Source organism: Saccopteryx leptura, chromosome 4 (genome assembly GCF_036850995.1).
Source record: "Saccopteryx leptura isolate mSacLep1 chromosome 4, mSacLep1_pri_phased_curated, whole genome shotgun sequence".
Classification (NCBI taxonomy): Eukaryota; Metazoa; Chordata; class Mammalia; order Chiroptera; family Emballonuridae; genus Saccopteryx; species Saccopteryx leptura.
The window spans coordinates 47,713,376-47,734,555 of record NC_089506.1 but is presented as its reverse complement, the minus strand read 5'-3'; the positions used below and the strand labels follow the sequence as shown (position 1 = coordinate 47,734,555).

Here is a 21,180-nt window from a genome sequence, read left to right as displayed (position 1 = left end):
TTCGAAATGAATATGAAGTGATAAAAAAAAAAAAGAAGCATTTGATTTTTTTTTATTAAACAAGAACATCAGAAAAGCAAATCACAAGTCAAAGAAAGTTGTTTGATTATGCAAAAGAGATGCAAAACCAACTTTTATTTCATTGGTGAAAATGCACTGTACAAAAGGCTGAAAGTACTGGAGCATCTGCACGTTCACTGATCCTCTAAATTTTGTGAGCAGTATAATATCATATGGTATGTCTGCTGTAATTAAAAAAATACATTAAAAAATATAATATAACAGAAAAGCTGAACACATGGTGTGCCTCTGGGTCTGTGGGATTTTACAATCATGCAGTGTTGGGAGCCAAGGAGGGTGGGAAGCTCTCCCTCTGCCTGTCCTGGGCTCCACACGTGCTGGATCAGGCTTTTCTCTTCTAGCACATTCCGCTGACTCAGCCTCTGCTCATATGTTTGCCTAGCACACATGTGGAGTGGGTTGGTAATGCATTAATACAAAAAGTGAAACACACATTGCGCATGATTCTCTTCTCACTTAAGTTGTTCTCCTACGGATCAATCACTCCTTTCCTGTTCTTCTCTGTTATTAGAACAATCACAAACAAGAGAATTGGGCTCTCAGCTCTGCCCTCTTTCCGGTCAGAGCAGCTCCAGGTTCTGAAAAATCTTCCACATGTCACTCCTTTCTAGGCAATCCTACCATGCCAGCCTAACCGTGTCTTTAAATTAGGTATTGTGCAAGAGACAGAGGCATTGGTGAGCCATGAATTCCTGTCAGTCACTGACATCTAACACAGGAGTGGTGGAGCCATCTTCCATGTGTATGTCAGAGAAAAGTAGGTCCCTGCAGGTGGCCATCATGGAGAGGAAGTGGGTCCAGCTAAGATGAGAGCTCAGTCAGACAGGTTTTTAACTTGCAGGTCACTGCCTTGGAAGAAAACCTCCCGAAACTAGTGCTTAAATGAAGTGGGGGCGCTGTTGGGCAGATAAAGTTATTTTTTTTCTCACCCTTATTGTTAAAGATGACTGCTGCTGTCAGGTGATACAGCTAGTTCCCCTTCTTGCTTGTTATGGGCGTGGTTATGCTAATGTGTTGGGGAAAAGTGGCCACCTTCTTGTAGAGAGGAAGAGCCCACGGAGGCAGGGCAGGGATGCCACATGGAGGAGGCAGCCAAAATGGTGGAATGGTAAAGGAAAAGCCAGTTTGCACAGGAGAAGGAGATGGGGAACAGAGGTGAATAAGACTGGTGAGGTAGAAGCCTTTGATTCTAGGAAAACTCAGATGAGTCAGTAGCTCTGTGAGTGCTGAATGAATGGGTTTGGAGCCCAGTGTGTTTGTATTTACTCACTTGCCCAGTGCGAGCTAGGATTAAAGGAAAATGGCCCATCAGCTTTTGGCTCAATTGTTTCTTTACGATCTGTTTGAATCAAACCTGAACCTGCGTTGGCCAGGCGGCTTTGATAGTGGCCACGAATACTGGCCATACAGCTACCAAGGGAAGAGCAAGTAAAAGGGGTGGAGAAAGCCATGCCTCAGCTCTAGGCCAGAATACCGTTTACTCAGCCTGTCTGGCCCATTGGTCTTTGTGTCCTCAGTCAACTCTTCTTGAAACTATTTTCAGATTGTTTCCCAGATCTCCCCATGGCTAAATCTAACTCATTTCTCAGATACTGGGTCAAAGAGCACCTCCCCAGATGGGTCTTCATGACACCTGCTAAAGTTGTCTGCCCCTGATTCCAATCACTCACTACCATGTTACCTTCAGTGTTCACAGCTTTTCAAAATAATAATAATGATTATTTCTCTTTAATTTTATTTCCTGACTTTTCCATCTTGCTCATTGATATATCTCCAGTGCCTACAACTATGCCTGAGTGTTTGCTAGAATGAAGAATGGGAAGAGGAGGAGGAGGAAGAGGAAGCTGCTGCTTTCACTAATTCTAGTAAATCCTGGGTAAGCTTTGTGATGAAAACGGTTAAATACTAAGTCTAAAGTAATTAAAATAAGTTTAAAGTCACTTAAATAACTCATATGCACGTCTAAATGGGATTGCTCTTGGAGGCTCAGGGGGTCCTAAATCTGTACTATCCTTTCCCTTTAGTAATTTGAATTTCATCCCTTTTCCAGCCCCAAGCCCAGGGCTGGTTTCTTCAGAGCTCCCGTGGTTTCCTTTCTTGCCAATCTTCTGAATGCCTGAAGAAGAGGACATTTTTGGTTGAAAGGACTTTAGGGGTGTTATTCTGTCCCTCTCCCCTTCTAGCACATTCTTCTGGATTGTCAATGACAGCTTTCTGCAATCCACCAATGGCCATCAAAATTCAATGTATGTCAAAGTCCAACCACAAAATCATATTTGAGATCTGGCAATAAGTCTCTTTTGGGTGGGGCATGGAACGAGAACCCACTCACTTACCTCTCGTTTGTCATCCACCATATTCCATATGATTTGAAAGTGGCGAAGATCATTGTAACTTAAAAGCTGGTCCTCCTCAGTGGAATAAAACAAGGAGAAATTTTCCACAATTATGGCTAAAAGTGAAAGAAAGAAAAAACGATGAAGTTAGACAATTATGTGAATCTATCATTTTTTTTTTGAAAATGTAAAACATCTTTTATAAATAATGAATTTTATCAGCTACATGATAAGCCAAAACTTTTAAGTGCTTTTAGTGTGGTTTCCAAGTTGGCTTGGACTAAGCTATTTCTCTAGCTCCTGGCTTTCCAAAACATGAGGGTCATAAGCATAAACACACATTCTGTGTGTGTGGATATTCACGCCAGCTGGCTTTTTCTTGCAGTTGAGTGTTCCAGGGCTGTTTTTAAAGGTCAAATTGAGTTCTGGGTGGCCCCACAGCTGGGCGAACAACATGTATCTTTCACAACCATAAATGTGACATTTCGAGGCTATAAAGGTAGCCCATCCCCCAATATTTGTTCAACTCAATCCATGAGAAAAACTCGTTTGAGATTAATAATCATAATAAATAGAACAACTCTTGAAATTGCAATCAGCTGTCATTTACATGCCTTTTAAAATTCTTTTTCTGCTTCTGGATGGAGAGGCAACAATTTATAATTAATGCCATGAAACACCCACCCCAAGCAATCCAGGATAATTACTTAAAAATTATACATAATTATCTAAGTACCTGAGTTTAAAGAGATTAAAAAAAATATGCACCGAACATCACTAACCTACGAGGAGATTTAGCATGATGTAGGCAATGATGACATAAAATGAACAGAAATACATAAGGGCCCCGGCATAATTTCCACAGTCTGTCGCCCAGTATGTAAATTCATCTGGAGTACAAAAGGGCGGCTGGACCTATGGGGAGTGGGAGGGAGGGAGAGGAGAGAGTGACAGCAGAGAAGAATACACACCTTTGTTAACTGACTGTGGTTAATGAATATATTCCTAACCCATGTAAAATATAATTAACTTCAAAGTAAACTCTCAAACACTATATACATTAGAGACATCATCTGGGGCAAAAATCAAAAAGAACATTTCATTCATGTTATGCTTTTAGTCTTTTAGAATCCCAAGTTCGTTGCCATTTTAGAAGCATAATGAAAATCCTCTAAGAGATGCTTTGTCTGCCACCGCACTGGCCTCAAGTGATAATTTATCACTGTGATGCAAACAGCAGACCACAAAGCAAAGGGGCATTTAAAAGTTTTTCTCTGACTTAAGTAATGGGATAAAATTTTAGGAGGATTTGTTATACACAGCAATTTCATGTTCAAACTGGGCAAGGAAAAGCCAGCAATCGTCACCTCTGGAGCACCATCAGGGGCTGTTATGACATTCCCGAATGCCAACAACTCTGAGAAACCTCCTGATTTCTTTCATTTGAGAGACTAATTCTTCTATGTTTACATGGCATTCTGCTGGTTCTTTCTTTTTTTAATTTCTTTAATTCAGCCTAAATTGATATCAGATTTGTTCATTAATTCATGCATGAAGTTCCTGAATTCTTACTATGTGCTAGGTTTTCGTCCAGTATTGGGGCAGACTGGTAAGCAAGGACCAAGACCTAGTCCCTCCTGTATCTTGCTGACAGTCTAGAGCTGTGCAGTCCAACATGGTGGCCACTAAATACATGTGGCTGTTGAAATTTAAATATATGTTCACTAACATTAAATACAATTTAAAATGCAGTTTCTTATTTTAACTGGTCACATTTTGAACTATAGAAATGATCCCTGAAAGTATAGTTTTAACTGGTACATTTCAAATGCTCAATAACCACTTGTGAGTAGTGGCTACTGAACTGGGCAGTGCAGATAGCCAGAAATTTCTTTTGAGTAATATTGGTCCAGAGGGTGAGAAAGAGATGAAATAAACAAATCAAGCCAATAACTCATTATAAGTTGTGATACACTTATAAAAGAAAAATTTAGCATGCTGTGAAAACATACAACCAGTGGGCTTAGCATAAGGCAGGATTCCTGAAGTTTAAAGTAAAACCCGAAGGATGAAGAATTAGCCTAGAGAAGACAGAGTATAGCTCAGAGTCCTTGCCCTAAGCTCCTTGGGAATGACTTGGAATTACTGAAGACCTGGCCCACAGCGTATGGTTCAGAACAAACCTTCCTGTATGTCCATATTTTTTAATGCAAAAAAAAAATATGCAATTTTATAGACTAAAATGCCACAATGATGCATTTTGTATCCAAAGTCTTGATGCTAACCAGGAGGATACTGCCAGTGTTGCATGGCTCAAGAGTTTAACTGATTCTAAGCTGAAGCACTGTTAATGATGAAGAGATATTTACCATACAGTCATGCATAATCTTGTTCCAGTCTTCACCTGTGACAATTCGGAACAGCACAGTAATAGCTTTGCCAGCTGAAGAGAAGTTTGCATGCCTAATTTAAGAAAAAAAAATTCAGAATATGAATAATATAGTTGTCATGAAGTAGTAAGGTTTGCCACCATCAAAATAGATGAATTTTGGAGCAAATTTGGTTGCCATGCAACCATTTATTTGTTTTTTTTTTTAATTTATACTTGTCCCCAAGTATAACTGTTTTAATAACCCAACCTTAGCATGGTGCCACTGATTCCTTGCCATTTATCTTGGAAGACTGAGGGGACAAGCTTTGACAACGTAAAGTGATTCCTTCCCTCACATGGATGACAGCATAAAAGGTGGAGCTGCCATGTGTCAAATAAGTCACCTGTGCAACTAGACATCAGTCTGTAATTTATTGTATTATAAGGACTTTTCTTTTTTAAACTATGAGATGCTTCCAAAAAAATTTAAGATAATCTTTGAAAAATGCTTTCCTTATATAATTACCATGGGGGGTGATTTCTAATTTCCCATCTTTTGTTAAAAGAAAGGAAAAAAAACAATAAAAAATGTTATCTCAAAATTATTTAATTAAAACAATACATCATTTTTTGGCAGTGCGTGGACAGAAAGAGTGCTGGAATTCACCAGACTATCAGAAGTGGTTAATCCTGCGTGGCAGTGGAATTACAGATTCTTTTTGTTTTCTTTTATTCTTGACTTTTCTAAGGTCTACTGTTTTCAATTAGAAAAATATTTAAAATTTTGTTTTTTCAATTTTGTTTTAATTTCCAACTGATCACTTCTCCCTCACCACATTTAACAGACAAAACATTATTCAGGTGCTTATTCATGATTTCATTACTAAAAAAAGTTTGCTTGATAAGTAAAAGGAAAGAAAAACACACAGCAACCTGTTAATGTTCTCTCCATACTTCACAGTCCCAAATAAAACAACTCCAGCGAAAGCATAACACAACAGCAACAGGAACATCCCCACGATGATGAAGAAGCTCTTATACATGCTGACGACCACCGTCAGGAGCAGCATCTTCAGAGTGACCTGTGTGCAGACAGAGGTAGAGATGGACTGAGACAGAGGGACCACATGAGTATTCAGTTCATTAAGCTGGAGACCATGGCAAGTAAGTAACATTTAAGCTGGCTGGCACAAGAGTGATCCTCAGAATATCATTTGAAAATTGCTTATTATTAACTATTAAATCTGAATATTGTTCAAAGACCCTTAGAGAGAACTTCTACTTTTATTTCAAACTGTTCTGCCTTCACATTCAAATTAATAAAAGTTCCACCTTAAGATGTTTGGCCTTCTGTTTTCTCCTCTCTTGCTCTCTAATTCTCCGTGATATGGGCTATAAATTTTGGGGTTGCAAGTAGACTCAGGATTCTTCCACAAATAGATGTTTATGCAAACCTAAATACCATCAAATAATGTGTGGAGTATGTGGATACATGGGATGCATATGACATACTGTTAGTATCAAAAAAGAAAACAGTGCTTTATAAAGGAAAAATATATTTTGAATGTATGTATGAACATTAATAAAGAATATAAAGAAATATGGAATCATAGAATTATGAATGCTCAGTAAGGATTATTTTTCTTTGCAGTAAAATAATTTTATAAATATAAAAACTAAAAATAAAGAAGTATTAAGAAAGACCACTGGGCCTGAGCCATGGTGGTGCAGTGGATAGAGCATCAACCCAGAACACTGAAGTCCAAGGTTTGAAATCCTGAGGTCGCTGGCTTGAGGCCAGCCTTGTTGGTTTGAACATGGGCTTGAAGCTTGAGCATGGAGTTGCTGGCTTGAGTGCAGGACGATCAGTGCAGGGTCATCAATATGGTCCCAAGCTTGAGCTCACGGTCTCTGGCTTGAGCAAGGGGTCACTGGCTTGGCTTGAGCCAAGGCACATGTGAAAAGCAATCAATGAACAACTAAAGTGATGCAACTACAAATTAATGCTTCTCACACTCTCCTCCCTCTGTCTTTCCCTTTCTGTCTCTCTCCCTGTGTAATCAATAATAATAATTAAAAAAGACCATTGGTTTTTATTTTCATGCCTGATAGGCTATCTTGCTTGATGATTGAGTTTACTTGGAAAATATGAATAATAAATAAAACACCATTTTTATTTATAAAACAACAATGTCAGGAAACATTATAACAAAGCTACTGATTCATTTTAATATTTAAAATTTACTTGTTTGGACTTACAACAATTGTCTAGCAATTTGTTAACTACAGCAATAAAGACCAGAAGGTCAAATGAAACTAATCATTGCTCCTTTCTTCACTGTATATGCAAACTTTGATGCTATTCTTCACAACATACTTACATGCTTTCCACAGATGGAGAAAAACCTAAAGACAATCACACATGCGCCCATCATGTAGGTATATGCATTCTGGAATTTAAACAGAAGAGAGTTTCTCATAATCTGCACAGAAGATCTTGTTACTGTTCCATTTTTCATTTTGAGTCTTCTGTGAAGTCTACTGAATAATTAGTTTAATAAAATGTGAAAAATCCTTTAAGAAATTTATCTTAAAAAGGTGCTGAAAAGGTCACTGACAAAACTCATGAATAAATATTAACTATAAATTAAATCTCAGATGAAAGTTTGGACTCTGTTTTGCTCAGCTGAGTTCTGTATTTTAAAACTTCTTTTTGGCTCTGGCCATTTGGCTCAGTGGATAGAGCATCGGCCTGGCGTGTGGATGTCACAGGATTGATTCCAGGTCAGGGCACACATGAGAAGCGACTATCAGCTTCTCTTTTCCCTTCTCTCCCTCCCCCTTCTCTTTTCTCCTCTCATAGCCAGTGGCGCCATTGATTTGAGCATCAGCCCTGAGTGCTGGGAATAGCTCAGTTGGTCTGAGCATCAGCCCCAGATGGGGTTGCTGGGTGGATCCCAGCCAGGGTACATGTGGGAGTCTGTCTTTCTATCTCCCCTCCTCTCAAAAACAAAACAAAACAAAACTCTTATTTTTACATAAAAAGCGACCAGCTTCTCTGAGGAGTAAGAACAACCTAGGATAACAATGCAACATCAGGGATGGGGTCTGGTGTTGGAAAAGGTTGCTGGGGATCAGATTCCTTCTCTCTGAAAACTTCTGAAGACCCCTGGAGACCAGCTGGCCACATGTTTTTTAGTCTAAGATGATTTCAGAGATGTCCTTCCTGCTCAGAAACACACTGAGTATGTGATCATAGCAAGAGATGACTTGGTGTGCTTTATGACTAAGAAAGCTTAATCCGAGAAACAAAAATCCCACTGACTATAACTGCAAAAATAACTGTGGCATTAAGCTGATGCCAAAATGTGATTTTCCTCGAGGACCCTTGCCTAGGCAAATGACAACAGCCACAGATGGCACCTGGGGAGGGGGTCCAGTAAGATCTTTGGTGAGGTGCGAGGAAGTAAATGTGTCTGCACAGAATCATCTTTGGATGAGAACAAAGGCTGTGTCTTCCTTCACAGTAGTCCACAGCAAAGCAGAGTGGAGCATGAGCAGGCTTCCAGGACCAGAGGTTCTCGGAGTACAAAAGGAAGAAGGCAGAATAGGCAAGCTGGTCTTTTGGGGTTAGGTCTCTTCTCTGGGAACATCTAAACTTAGGAAGCTTACTCTACCCTTCTGCTTGAACTTTTAGCTGCAATTTGGAGAAATAGAAAAATGGGCTTTGATGCTCCTTCTCTCCATGTTAGCTCCAAACCTGCTGTATCAATAGATACCTCCTTGCTTTACATTCTGAAAGTGATAACACCCAACAGCTTCTAGGATGCTGACCGAGACCTTTCACCTGGGCTATAGGGTCCTGATACCTTCTTACTCATCCCACTCTTGCACCTTGTCTCTCTTGCTCCTACTGCCATTACTGCACACTTCCATCCTAGGGACAACTGCCTGAAACGTTCTCTCCTCACTCTACAGACTGAACCCAATGATCACGCCCTCAGGATCTCTTCCAGGACCTCCCTGAGGAAGCCATCTTGTACTATTATGTGTCATCACATCAACATCTCTCCTCCAGCTCCCTCCCCATAGCTGTAATTCTCATTGACTTGGGAGCATTCAGTGAATGCTAACCCAACTTTCCAGGCTGTGCAGTTCATGAAAGCAGCAGCTGTCTCTGTTTTACTCATTACATTCTTCTCAGTTCTTACTACTGTGGCTTGTACACCTGTAGTGCTCAATACCATTTAGTGTTTGAGGAAATGAGTCCAGGTGACTGAGAGCCCACCTGGGTTTGGCACAGTCCCTGATATTGAAGGTGACAGCTGTTATAAAAAGGACACTCAATATCTTCCTAAGTATAGCTATTTCATACTAAAGCAAGGCCTTTGTGACGTGTAAATGGGTTCCGTGTCTATGGATCTTTTCCAGAGGATGAGAGAATGAATAGAATGGTGGGAATTCGAAAAACTAACAATAAAAAAGTATTTATAATAATTATAATATAATTTTAATTACATAAATATAATAATTTATATATAATTATAATATAATTTTTACAGTTAGAAAAGCTTCTCATTCTTCATTTTCATAATGCTCATATGGAACATATAGATTATGAAATTATATACCCAGTTCAGAGAAGAAAATAAAGGATCATTGAAGACAAATAACTTGATCAAGACTGAAAAATGGTGGACCCTCGACTAGGACTTAGCAGCATCCAACATGGTAACCACTAAGCACATGCTATTATTAAGCACTTGAATTGTAACGGGTCTATATTAAGATATGCTATAACTATAAGATACACATTCAAAGATTTAGTACAAAAAAGAGCATGCAACATTTCTCCTTTATAAATTTTATATTGCTGACATGTTGAAATGATAACACAATTTTGAATATGGCAGGTTTAAAAAATATATACATATATATATTAAATTACTGTTACTTGTTTCTTTTTTATATTTTAAACGTGGCTCCGAGAGAAAATTTAAAATTATATCTGTGGCCACAGTGTGTTTACATGTACACATGTGTGCATATGTACCAGTATGTCCTAGGACCCATCTCAGTCAAGGATGGATTTGAAGGAGATTGATCTAATACCTGAGAGTTTGCTGACATGGAGTGAAATGAGACGGAAAACAGGGTTACCTGAACTGAAATGATCAACTGAAATAAACAATCATGCACATACCAGAAGGGCAAAATGAAGTACCACCCAGACAACACCTAGTGACGTCACCAGCAGATCATATCGATTTCTTCTGCTTTGCCAGAAGCCAGCAGGCGACATTGCTATGATCTTCATTGTAACCTGGGGGGAAATGTCAAAGAGAGAAAATCAAGACTGAGTTTTAGTACATATTTAAATGTATTCACTTGAGTTGTTATTGTTTTAAAGGATGCAGAAACCAAAGAGAAGAATTTATCACACATATAAAAATGCTGAGTAAGTAACTCATTTATATTCTCCACACTCTTTACTACTTGTTTTATGACTAGTTTGATAGCAGGACATATTTCTTCCTCAAGCCAAAGACCATAGATTTTGGGAAAGATCAACTAGCATAGGGTGAAATAAGAATCTGCTTGTATTTCAAAGAGATTGGCAGAAAAAAAATATCCTTGGAAAGTAATAAAGCATGGGCCGTATATGAAAATAATCTTGTCTGACCAACTCCCTTTGCCACCATATTGCAATTTGAAGTCCTGAATTATAGTGGTTTGTGCAGTTTGCTCTAACTATTTGAACTCAGAGGACTAAACAGGCCAGCATTCTGGTACTGCAATTAACTACAGTTTGCAATTCTTGTGGTTAGAAAAATTCAAAACATAAAGTGAAGTCTTTGCTCAAGGTAAGCACAATAGCCTTCAAAAGGAAATATCCTGAGAGCACACTACCCCTCTCCAAAAAAAAAAATAAATAAATAAAAGGACTTCAAAAAGCACAGAACTGAAAAAAGTGCTATCAAAGGGGGCACTATTTTATTTTAAAACGTGCACTGTTCCCACCCTCCACCCCCTGAGCCCACTGACTCATTATGGTACCTCTAGAACAAAGATGAAGGTGAAAACAACTGACATTGTTGCCAAAGGAACAGTCACTGGGTCCTCAACATCCCACTGAAAAGGAAACAGCACAAGTCTTTGCCCATATCCATCGGGCACAATACAACTCCACCCCCTCTTTCTCCCATTTGAACATAATTGTGAATTAAAATAATTTAAACTAAAGAACACAGATCATAGAGATATGACCACTTAATGATATTCTTGAATGAATCCATGGATAAGAAATGCATTCCCGGAGTCTTAGGGTGACACAAAGTACCTTGACAGAGAGCAGCACTGACTGGGCCAGTACGAGTAATGCAATTGTCCTCTTAAAAAACGGATGCTGGGTTATGTCATACATCTTGGCTCTAAAACCATCATTATCTGGGAAAAGAAAGGTTCAGGCAAAGGCATTTTAGATCTAGGTCACATTTACTTTCTTGTCTTTAATTTTCCTTAATGTTCATCATAAAACCCATTACATTTCCCCTCTCCCCACAGCTTCATCTATTGTGTAGTTTTGCAGGAATGGCTGGCCCTGAATATTTAAAATGATGGTGCATGACGCCGTCTGGATTGGAAGGGGAACCGCATCATTCAATTTCTGTCAGTTTAATACATTTCACTCATATGTTGAAAAGGCAGGCACAAATATTTTATTTAAAAATTCAATTTTTCATTAAGGCTTATCCCCGAGACCACTGAAGCACAGCCTTTGGGTGGCTGGTTTTAATAGCCCATGGAGAGATCTGTGCTTTGGGAGCCTGCTTCTACATTAACTTATGCACAACCGCCTAGTGGCCTCACGATTATTATTTTAATTGAAATCTTAGACTCCTGGGGAATCATGAGCACGAGTGCCCAACATGAATAAAATCAGAGCATCTTTGATACCCGGGCGAGGTGGGAGATGAAGAGGCTGTGCTATCTTCAGTCGGCTCTTCAGATCTTCCCATCTTCTCTGATCTACAGTCAGCAGAGCCGTCCCCTTAATAAACAAAGGGAAGCAGAAAAAGGCCTTTTGTCAGGTACTCCACGCCAAGGGCATTGCACATGGGGTGGTGATACAAACGGGACTAATTTGGGGGCTTAAGATAAAGATATTCAAATACTATGGTGGTTTGTTAAACAGGGTCAGAATTCTCAAACTTGGTCTTGAGAGGACATTCAAAAAAGAACAGCCACTGGGCTTCGCACAGCCTTCCACTGGCATCTTTGAACGTTTCCCAGGTTTTTGGAAATCTGAAGGTTTTCTACATGATTAAAATTTTCAAAAAGCGATCCTCACTCTAATAGTGATTAGTTTCCTTTTATTTTATAGCAAAATGGGCTGCAGCAAAATTATAGTTAATACTGCTGCTTCTGGGTAAGCGTATTTTGTTTTTAACATGTTTTTCCCGATCATTCTGATATGTGCAATTGCAAAACTACTTTTTAACTGGTATAAAGCTGTAAAATTTGGATCTTTAAGAAATTTGTGCTGTCACAACTGACTAAATGAGATTCGATATTTTTCATTATACAATAGAGTATTTACTTCATTAAAATGCACACAAATATATTTTATTACAGTATATTATAAGAGCAGAGGTATAATTTAAGAAACTAGGGGAAAAATCCCACCCATTCTTTCTTTCTTCCTCCAGAGCTCAAGACCATCCTTCAGGAGTACATCCTCCTCACCAAGTAGGTCTCAATACATAAAAATGTATTTGTTTTGAATTTTAAAAAATTATTTAAATGGTATCCAATATGCACTTATCTGTGCAGTTTGTTTTTAATCTTCATTGAACATGGTTTTTCATACAGCTAGATACTAGGTCAAACTGGTTTATTTTAACTGCTCAGTGAGTATCCCACTGTACAATTATATCAGAAGTTACTCCTTTTAGGATTATAGACTAAAAACAATGCTGCAGTAGAAACACATGTACTGTCTCATGATAAACACCTATGACCTTTCTCCATGGTAAATCTCTAAGAGAGGAACTTCTGGGGTCTAGGAACTTATGCATCTTGACATTTATCAGATATTGCCAAGTTGCTGTCCAAAAAAGAATAAGCAAGAAAATTTGCCACTAGCAATCTCCAAGTGTTCCTATTTCCTTATATTCTTGTTAATGCTTGACATTATCAGACATTTTAATTTGGCCATTTGATATGTGTGAAATGTATCTAATTTATTTTTAATATTAGTAAAATGAAGTATTTTTATATGTATAAGTGGTAATCTCTGTATCATCCTTTGTGAATTGCCTGTTCGTATTCTTTGCTCATTTTTGTATCTGAATATTTACTTTTTGATGTTTTGTAGACATTCTCAATATATTCTGGATACTAATCTTTTGTCAGTTATTTGAGTTGTAAATATTTACTCATAGTCTTTTTTTTTAAGTTTTACTTTGATCATTCAGATAAAATGTGTCATTTATCATTCAGTAACTTTTCATTTTAATATAAGCTAGGTTATACATTTTTTCTTTATGGTTTTCACTCTGTGGCTGATGTCAAGAAATCCACAACTATTCTAGGTTCAAAAATAAATTCTACATGGTTGCTATCCATAATTAGATCATTCCTTCATCTGGAACTCATTTTTGAGTAGGCTTTGAGATAGAGATAACAGTTTATGTTCTTAAATCTAGACAATTATCCCAGCTTCACTTATTGATGGTCTCAACTCCACTGATTTGTTTACTAATTGTGCTTTATATAGACCTGGGTACCTCCTGGGACTTTCTGTTCTGTTCTGTAAGTCTACCTTTCTTTCCCTGTAACAACACCGGCGCGGTTTTACTTACTATAGCTTGTTTCCTTGTCCACATTTTTGTTGATGCACAACCTTGAAATGGGTTTATCAATTTAATTTTTTAAATGAACCTATTTTTGTCACTCTTGAGCCTTTCTATAGTTTAGTTATTTTTATTACTCCCTTCATCCTCCTGTCTTCAATTTACTGTTATTTTTATTATAATTCATTAATTTTGATATTTAACATATTGCTAGTTTATCTTTGACTTTATTCTAACATATATACTTTAAGCTACAAATTTCCCTCTACTGATTTTTCTGTATTTTGTCAGTTTTTATATAGGATTTTTAATAAATGATTTATCTATATATTTTCTATTCTGATTTCTTTTGTAACTCATAAATTAGTTAGAATGTTGTCTTAATACTTCTGAATTCTGAGGGATTTTTTGGTATCTTTTTTATTATGGTAGAGAACCTGTTCTATACATTATCAATTTTTTTACAATTATTATTTTATGACTTTGTAGAGGATACATTTTGTAAGTGGAAATCATGGGTGTTATGGTTCTATATATGTCCAGTGGGTCAAATGTCTTTATTGTGTCAAATTTCATATATTCATCTTTTTTTTCCTGTCTGATTTATGAATTTTTTTTTGATTTATGAATTTAATTACAGAAATATGTTAATATATTTTGCTATAATTTTGGATTTTCTAGCTTTTAAAAATAATTTGATTAATTTATGTTTCATACATTTTCAGGTTCAGGAGTTTTGTATTTTTCTGGAAGTTAGCTTCTTTTGCAATTATTTAATTATACTATTTATTCCTAATAAAATTTGTTTCAAATTATGTTTTTGATATTAATATTGCTAAACCACTTTTCTCATTAGCTGCAAATAAATACTTGTTCTCTGGATGCTATGCACATGCATATTGTTTCTGTATCAGACAAAGCAAATGTTCTGGAAAGCTGAACTCTGAAATGAACCAAAGAATAATGGTGATATCATCTGATCGTTAATATATGAAAACCTCCAAAAGTTTATTATTATTAAATTAAGTGTATTAATCAAGCATATTGTCTTATAGTAGGGAAATTAAAAATATTACTAGTATAGACCTTGAACTTTTTACACAGCGTTGTATTTTCTAGGGAAGACATAATGCATGATTCTGAATTGTGAGAACTTTGCCCCCAAAGCTTACCTTATTTCCCATATCTTTATATCTCTCTATTGCTTATACATTTGGAAATCTATTTACATACTTTCAGGGATGACTATTAGAGTGTGGGCTCCATGAGGACAGAAATCTGTACGTGTTTAGCTTCTTATGCTCTCAGGGTCAAGAGCAGTTCCTGGCACCTAGTAAGTGCTCAAAGAAATCTGTTGAATGATTGAATAATAAATGAATAAATGCTGTTACATAGGAGCTTAAGGGTTACCATGGAAAACTTGCAGAAAAAAACCTTTTCTAAAAAGTTCACATGATTTAGAAATCTGTAATTTAGAAGTTTATATCTTCTATTAGCTAATCAAATTTATAATGTTTGGTAAGATGGTTTCTTCCCCTTTTCCTCTTTCTCTGAGCACCCATTTAAGCATCCATGCATGCTCCCTTTCTCAGGCAAAGACGTTCCTTTCCTTCTTCAGAACAGAAATACAACCAGCCAGACCTCCTGTTAGTCTGCTTGCTTCAGCCATTCTCTGAGTTCAAGAACTAACTACATTGTCTCCAGGTACTCAACTTTTCATGTTGTTTCACTTAGGCTGCTGAATTGTGAGCTGCCATAGGACCTGATTCTTCTGAAATGAGGAGTCTGCTCAGAGGGCCTGCTATGGCGTTCTGAGCAAGCACGCCTAAACTACCTGTTAATTGACTGATTAGCTGCTGCTCCTATTCCGGAATGCCCGGTGTCTGCTCTGCTACAAGGCTCAAAGGCATCTTTTAGACCCATCTTCCTCTTTCTGCTTGGTACTAAATTGAATACACTGTAGGGCTTACAGAAACTCATTTATGAATGTGTTAAATAGCGGGGCTGGGCGAGTGATCTCTATTCTTCTTTCTTACTCTTAATTCCCATGATTCTGTGGCTTAGAGTAGTGTTGGGGCCCAAAGGGGGAGATTTTCTAAGTCGCATTCTTTGAACGTCTGAACAAAATGACATTCTCATTCGACATACATCAAAGGCGCCAACTGACCGAGTAACTGGCATCACACACGTGGAGCCTGGGGGGCCCTGAATGATACAGTCTGATGTGAACGCGTGCGAGTCAGCCCTGGCTGTGAATAACAGGGTGAGGCGCGGAGCTGTGCAGCGACATCTAGCTTTAATTCAGTGCAGAGTGACAGTCGACATTTTCATATTTTTGAATTGGAAGAGCTGCAGACTCTTGCAGTCATAGGCACCACTTCCGAATTCTGGGCCCATTTTCTACTCCTTATTTTACCTTTGTACGCCGTCTTTTCAACTGAACATTTCAGAGTTGTGGAAATCGAGAGTAGCACAGTAAGACCCTAGTGAATAGAAAGTGCTCAGAAACTGCATGGGTCTAGCATAATTTCAGAAGACTGACCCTTACACAGCAAGGGCATATCAGCCCTGTCCAGAGAACAACATAGGATACGCCCCCTCCAACTCATGTGTTTCTGGCAGGAAATCCACTTGCTCTTTTCTTACTGGTGAGCTCTTGCACCGAGCATTTAAGCTGCTACGAGCTCAGCTGCTTCCTGAGTTCATAAAGCATGCAAAGTTTTAACATGAAATTAGAAAATCTTCTTTTTATCCTATGAATTAGGATTTTAAAATTTCTACCATACCCTCTTCCCCACCCCATCAAAAGGCTGAGCTCACGTACTGAGTTATAAAGAAGCATCTAGTGTACATTTTGTGAGAGTAACACTGCCTGCTATCACTGCATCAGCTCCAACTATTGCACTGTAATAACTTGTTGCACATCCTTTCAATTCAAACAATAAGAGGTGTGCCTTTCAGTGGCCATGAATGAGTAACACCATCACCAAAGGAGGATATTTAGCAAGAGAATTGTGCTCTTAAATAATGCGTCTGAAAGGCAGCCTTGAGGTAGTTTGTGAAATCGTTATAGAGATTACTTACACCAGTCACAGTACAGTTTAATGTGACATGCCATGCATGCAAAAGAGAGCTCAAAGTCAGTGCCTGGAAAAGAATAAACTGCGGAACTCAAACCAAGAATTCTTACCTTGTTTTCATTGAAATTAGCAATAACTACTCCAACAAAAAGGGTCAGTCCAATCATACAACCCAGGAATACAAAAACATGAATATAGATTCCATGCATCTGTATAAATGAAAAATACAGTTATTCATCAAAGCAAGTGAAAGCAGCTATTGAAAGGATTGTGTTCAAAGGATTCCATGTGCTTGCTTACCGGCCCCACACGATGAATGATAACATCCCTCACTTCCACCCAGCCTTTCAAGGAGAGAACTTCAAACAATGCCAGCATAGCATTTCCCACATTGTCGAAATTAAAGTTCCGAGGATTCGCCCTGAAAGTCAGAATGAGGAATGTTCTGTGAAATTCCGATGAGAAGCACCCTAAGGCAAGTTTCTGTAGCTCTTTCCTAACAGGGGTGCAGGGTTTTATACTGCTCACCAAAATTAAGGGATATTTCAAAATGAATATGAAGCAATAAAATATCCCCTAATTTTGGTGAGCAGTATTTAGAACTTGGAAGGTGGACTATATGGGATTTGTTTGTTCACTCATAATGATGTTTTATTGTGCTATACATTATTAATTATATATTATATAATACATTAATATATTATATGATAATTAATTATTAGGTAATAAAGGTATGCCCTCAATTGAAGATAACAAAATAGTACACAACTCTACTTCTAGCTCCAGAGGACCTGCAAACATATCTGGATTAGCCTGATTATACTGAGCACTGGAAATACACTTTTTAGTTAAAAATTGTGTAGGAGATTCTCAAAAGGGGCATGGGAGGTTGGATTTGAATTTTGAAAATGTTTTTTAATTGAAATTTTTTCTAAAGGCATAAATTACAATTCCCTGGGTTAGTACAAAAAAATGCAAAAAAACAGAATTTGGTCCCTTCATTTCATTCTGTGTGCTCATGTGAACACTACGGTAAAGGAGAGATTCACTAGGTTACTTGAGATGACAGGCAGGACAAGTTTGCTCATAGCTTTTGTTTCCAGATGGCTCTCTCTCCATTGGATTTTTTTCTCTCATAAACACTGAGTATTCTCAGTGGATACCTCCCTGTGGACCTCAGTGCCCAGTATGCTGTTTATACCCACAGCAGATTCCTAATTTCTAAAACACTGTGGCCTCACTACGTTTCTCAGGGGGAGGAATTGTCTCGTTTCTTGTTTTTCTGAGATGTTTACACTTTTTTTCTTCACAATTACAAAAGTGATCCGTTCTACCATACTTCATTTCTCTTAGTCATTCCCGATCTTAGCTACCATTTTCGTTGCTCATAGAAGATTTGTGTTTTTTCTCTTTTTCTCTTATTAAAGGCTATTTTAAATAATTAAACGAGTTAGACAATCTCACACTGGAAAATTATGACTATCATTATATTTTCTGAATTTGATGGAGAATTGAGCTCAGGATTAGTGAAGGAAGCAGGCCTCCTGAAGCTTATCTAAATTATATTTTTGATATTATATTCCCTGCTAGCTCATTTAGCAAAATTTAACCTTCATAAAAGGTAACTCACTGGGGGGGCAACTGGTTTAGTATTTTTCTACCACATTTTATGTTTTTAAGACCAAAGACCAATCAGGGATATATCTTTATGTTTTATTTTTTTTAATAAAAAATAATTGGGGATCTAATAAAAAAAACATAAAACTGAAACTGACTTGTTCCTTAAGATTTAAGGCTATTTGGTAGAAATGTTTTCTATGTAGTGTAAAAGCTCTACTCAGAAATTCATATTTTGGGATTCTGATTTATATTTATTAAGCATGAAATTACAAGCATATTGTCTTGGATTTTTCCAAGAACTTTTCCTTTGGGAATTTCAATTAAGTTTAATATATTGGATAGCAGACAGAAACGATAAGGATTCTATACATGCCACTGTTTTCTCAAATAAGGATTCTTTTTAAACCAACTAAACAAGCTCTCAGATCTGATGTCGAACTTTCTTCCCAATCTATTTTATTTATGTAAAAGTGCTTTTTTTTTTTAGCTGAATTTGCAGCAACCCAAACTATTTTTATGTTCCACATCCTTTAGAAGTTAGAATACGTTAAAAATACACTTCAAGGGTAAATTAAGAAAAATAAAATAGAGGATTGTGTACTTAAAATAGTTGAAAGAGTATATCACATTTTAAAAATAAATATATATTTCTCAGCTTTATTCATAGAAAATGTTTGTTTATGCTTTGACATGCACTTAAAATTGGAAAGTTTAAACTTTACTTACAACTACAAAGGACTTCAACAAATCCCAGACATAATCTATTACTGTCATTCTACCTATAGCTCTTCCTGGATTTGTAGATTGTTTAAATATCATCTATCTTGGTTAACTTTTTAAAAAAATTTTTTAATTATTTTAAAGATTCTATTTATTGATTTTAGAGAGGAGAGAGAGAGAGAGAGAGAGAGAGAGAGAGAGAGAGAGAGAGAGAGAAAGGGTGGGGGAGGAGCAGGACGCATTAACCCACAGCAGTTGCTTCTCGTATGTGCCTGACTGGGCAAGCCTGAGGTTTTGAACCAGAGACCTCACCGTTCCGGGTCTCCGCCTTATCCACTGTGCCACCACAGGTCAGGCTCTGGTCAACTTTTAAAATACTATAATCTCATCTATCTAATTCAGAAAACTAAGACATTGGTTCTGACCTCACAATTTGGTCAGTCTTTTACCTCCTAGTGAAAAGTGCTCCAACGTCCCCGAGATCATGATAAGGAGAGTGGATCCTTGTCTGGGAAGATGAGCACATGGAGGAAAGAAACCTAGCTTGTACCCTGGGATGTGAAAATATGGCGAATAACATTATCCAAAACAGCACCATGTATGTTCCATCTCCACAGTCCAGTCTAAAGAAATGTGAACCCTTTTGTACTTCCTAAAATGCACCGCTATTTTTTGCCTTGCACTTTGGCAGTCGCGATTTGAGTTCTCTCACTTTACAACACCTTCCCTCTTCTGAGTCCTTCCCACTCATCTGCCCACTCACTTCCTCTTTTCAGCTGCCTAGGTCTTAGTCATCCTTCAGAAGTTCACTGTCTTTTCCCCTGGGTGCTTTGCCCTGGTCCTGTCATGGTGGGGTTAGGTCCCTCTCCGGTGGCTGCCACTGCTCCCTTTGCCTGCTGTACCCTACCCAAGCTGACATATCAGGAAGCTACAGACACTTACACCCGAGGCCCTTCCCTAGATAGTAACTTCCAAGATTCTGGAAAGGTCCCAACAGTGCGTTCACATGGTCCTATGTTTTTATTAAACTTATAAGGGTAAGGTAGTTTTATATTCATTTTCTTAAAAAGTGTATGCAAATTGTTTGAGCCATATGAATTCTACAAAAATTTGATCTTTTGCCTAGACTATATATCACAGTGTAACTTAAAATTACCTAAAGGTAAGCATTTAGGTGAGCTTCAAGTGAGTTTATGGGCTTATTTGTGTAACATCAAAGCATATTATATTAAATTATTGTGATTTTATTTTCTGTTCTCCAGTAGATTTCAAGCTCCAAGGGGTCAGGGGCCATTGCTTGTCCTCAGTGACCACACAATTCCTGGTGAGTAATAAGCACTCGTAAACACACTTATAAAACTGAGTACTTCGTTGGTTTTTCTCTCATAAATTACATTTTCCTATATCAAAGACTCCTGCTAAAAATAAAACACACTATTTATAATATATGACACATTTAATCCTTTTTACCAAGGTAATTTTTATCTCATCAAGTCTGAGAGATTCCAAAGAAAATGAATGTATTCATCTGAAGAGAAAATACAGAAACCAGACTGTCTCCTGAATTAGATGGTGCATATTTATGTTCTAATTATAATTATCAAAGCATTACTCCAGGCCAATTCCCAGATATAAGTTATTTTCTTAATCATAAATTAGCCAATATAAAATTACAAATTTTTCAGCTGCTAGCTCTTGACATGCTTTCTAAAGAAGGAAAATGTAAAAATTATCATGGTTACAGCTGACATTTATTTGATGGAAGACATATATTTCACTAAATTAATCCAAGTCACAATTTTTTCTTTTTTCTTTTTTTAGTGTAAGACAGAGACAGAGAGAGGGGCAGAGAGAGGGACTGACAGGAACAGAAGACAGGAAGGGAGAGAGATGAGAAGCATCAATTCTTCATTGTGGCACCTTAGTTGTTCATTGATTGTTTTCTCATCCGAGTCACAAATTTCTGAACAAATGAACAAGAGCTATAGTGATGATGTTCAACAGATGCCTCTTTATCCACTTAAGCTTTTAAAGTGTCTTTAAACTTGAAACCCCTAATAAATTACATAAGACATTAAATTTCAATTAACTCTGATTTTAAAAATCATAGGTAGCTG

General features: G+C 37.4%; 1 protein-coding gene across 3 annotated transcripts in view; it reads right to left on the bottom strand.

The window, feature by feature from the left end:
* The window catches only part of NALCN (sodium leak channel, non-selective), a 318,920-nt gene that overhangs the window by 13,946 nt on the left and 283,794 nt on the right, over positions 1-21,180 (bottom strand). For all 3 annotated transcript variants that reach the window (XM_066380606.1, XM_066380605.1, XM_066380604.1), the window contains 11 exons: positions 17,024-17,144; positions 16,834-16,932; positions 11,746-11,839; positions 11,129-11,235; positions 10,846-10,920; positions 9,992-10,111; positions 7,170-7,238; positions 5,722-5,870; positions 4,787-4,880; positions 3,200-3,332; positions 2,418-2,533 (listed from right to left, as the gene is read on the bottom strand). In XM_066380606.1, coding sequence (XP_066236703.1) covers positions 2,418-2,533; positions 3,200-3,332; positions 4,787-4,880; positions 5,722-5,870; positions 7,170-7,238; positions 9,992-10,111; positions 10,846-10,920; positions 11,129-11,235; positions 11,746-11,839; positions 16,834-16,932; positions 17,024-17,144 — 1,177 coding nt within the window. The remainder of the gene's footprint in view (positions 1-2,417; positions 2,534-3,199; positions 3,333-4,786; positions 4,881-5,721; positions 5,871-7,169; positions 7,239-9,991; positions 10,112-10,845; positions 10,921-11,128; positions 11,236-11,745; positions 11,840-16,833; positions 16,933-17,023; positions 17,145-21,180) is intronic.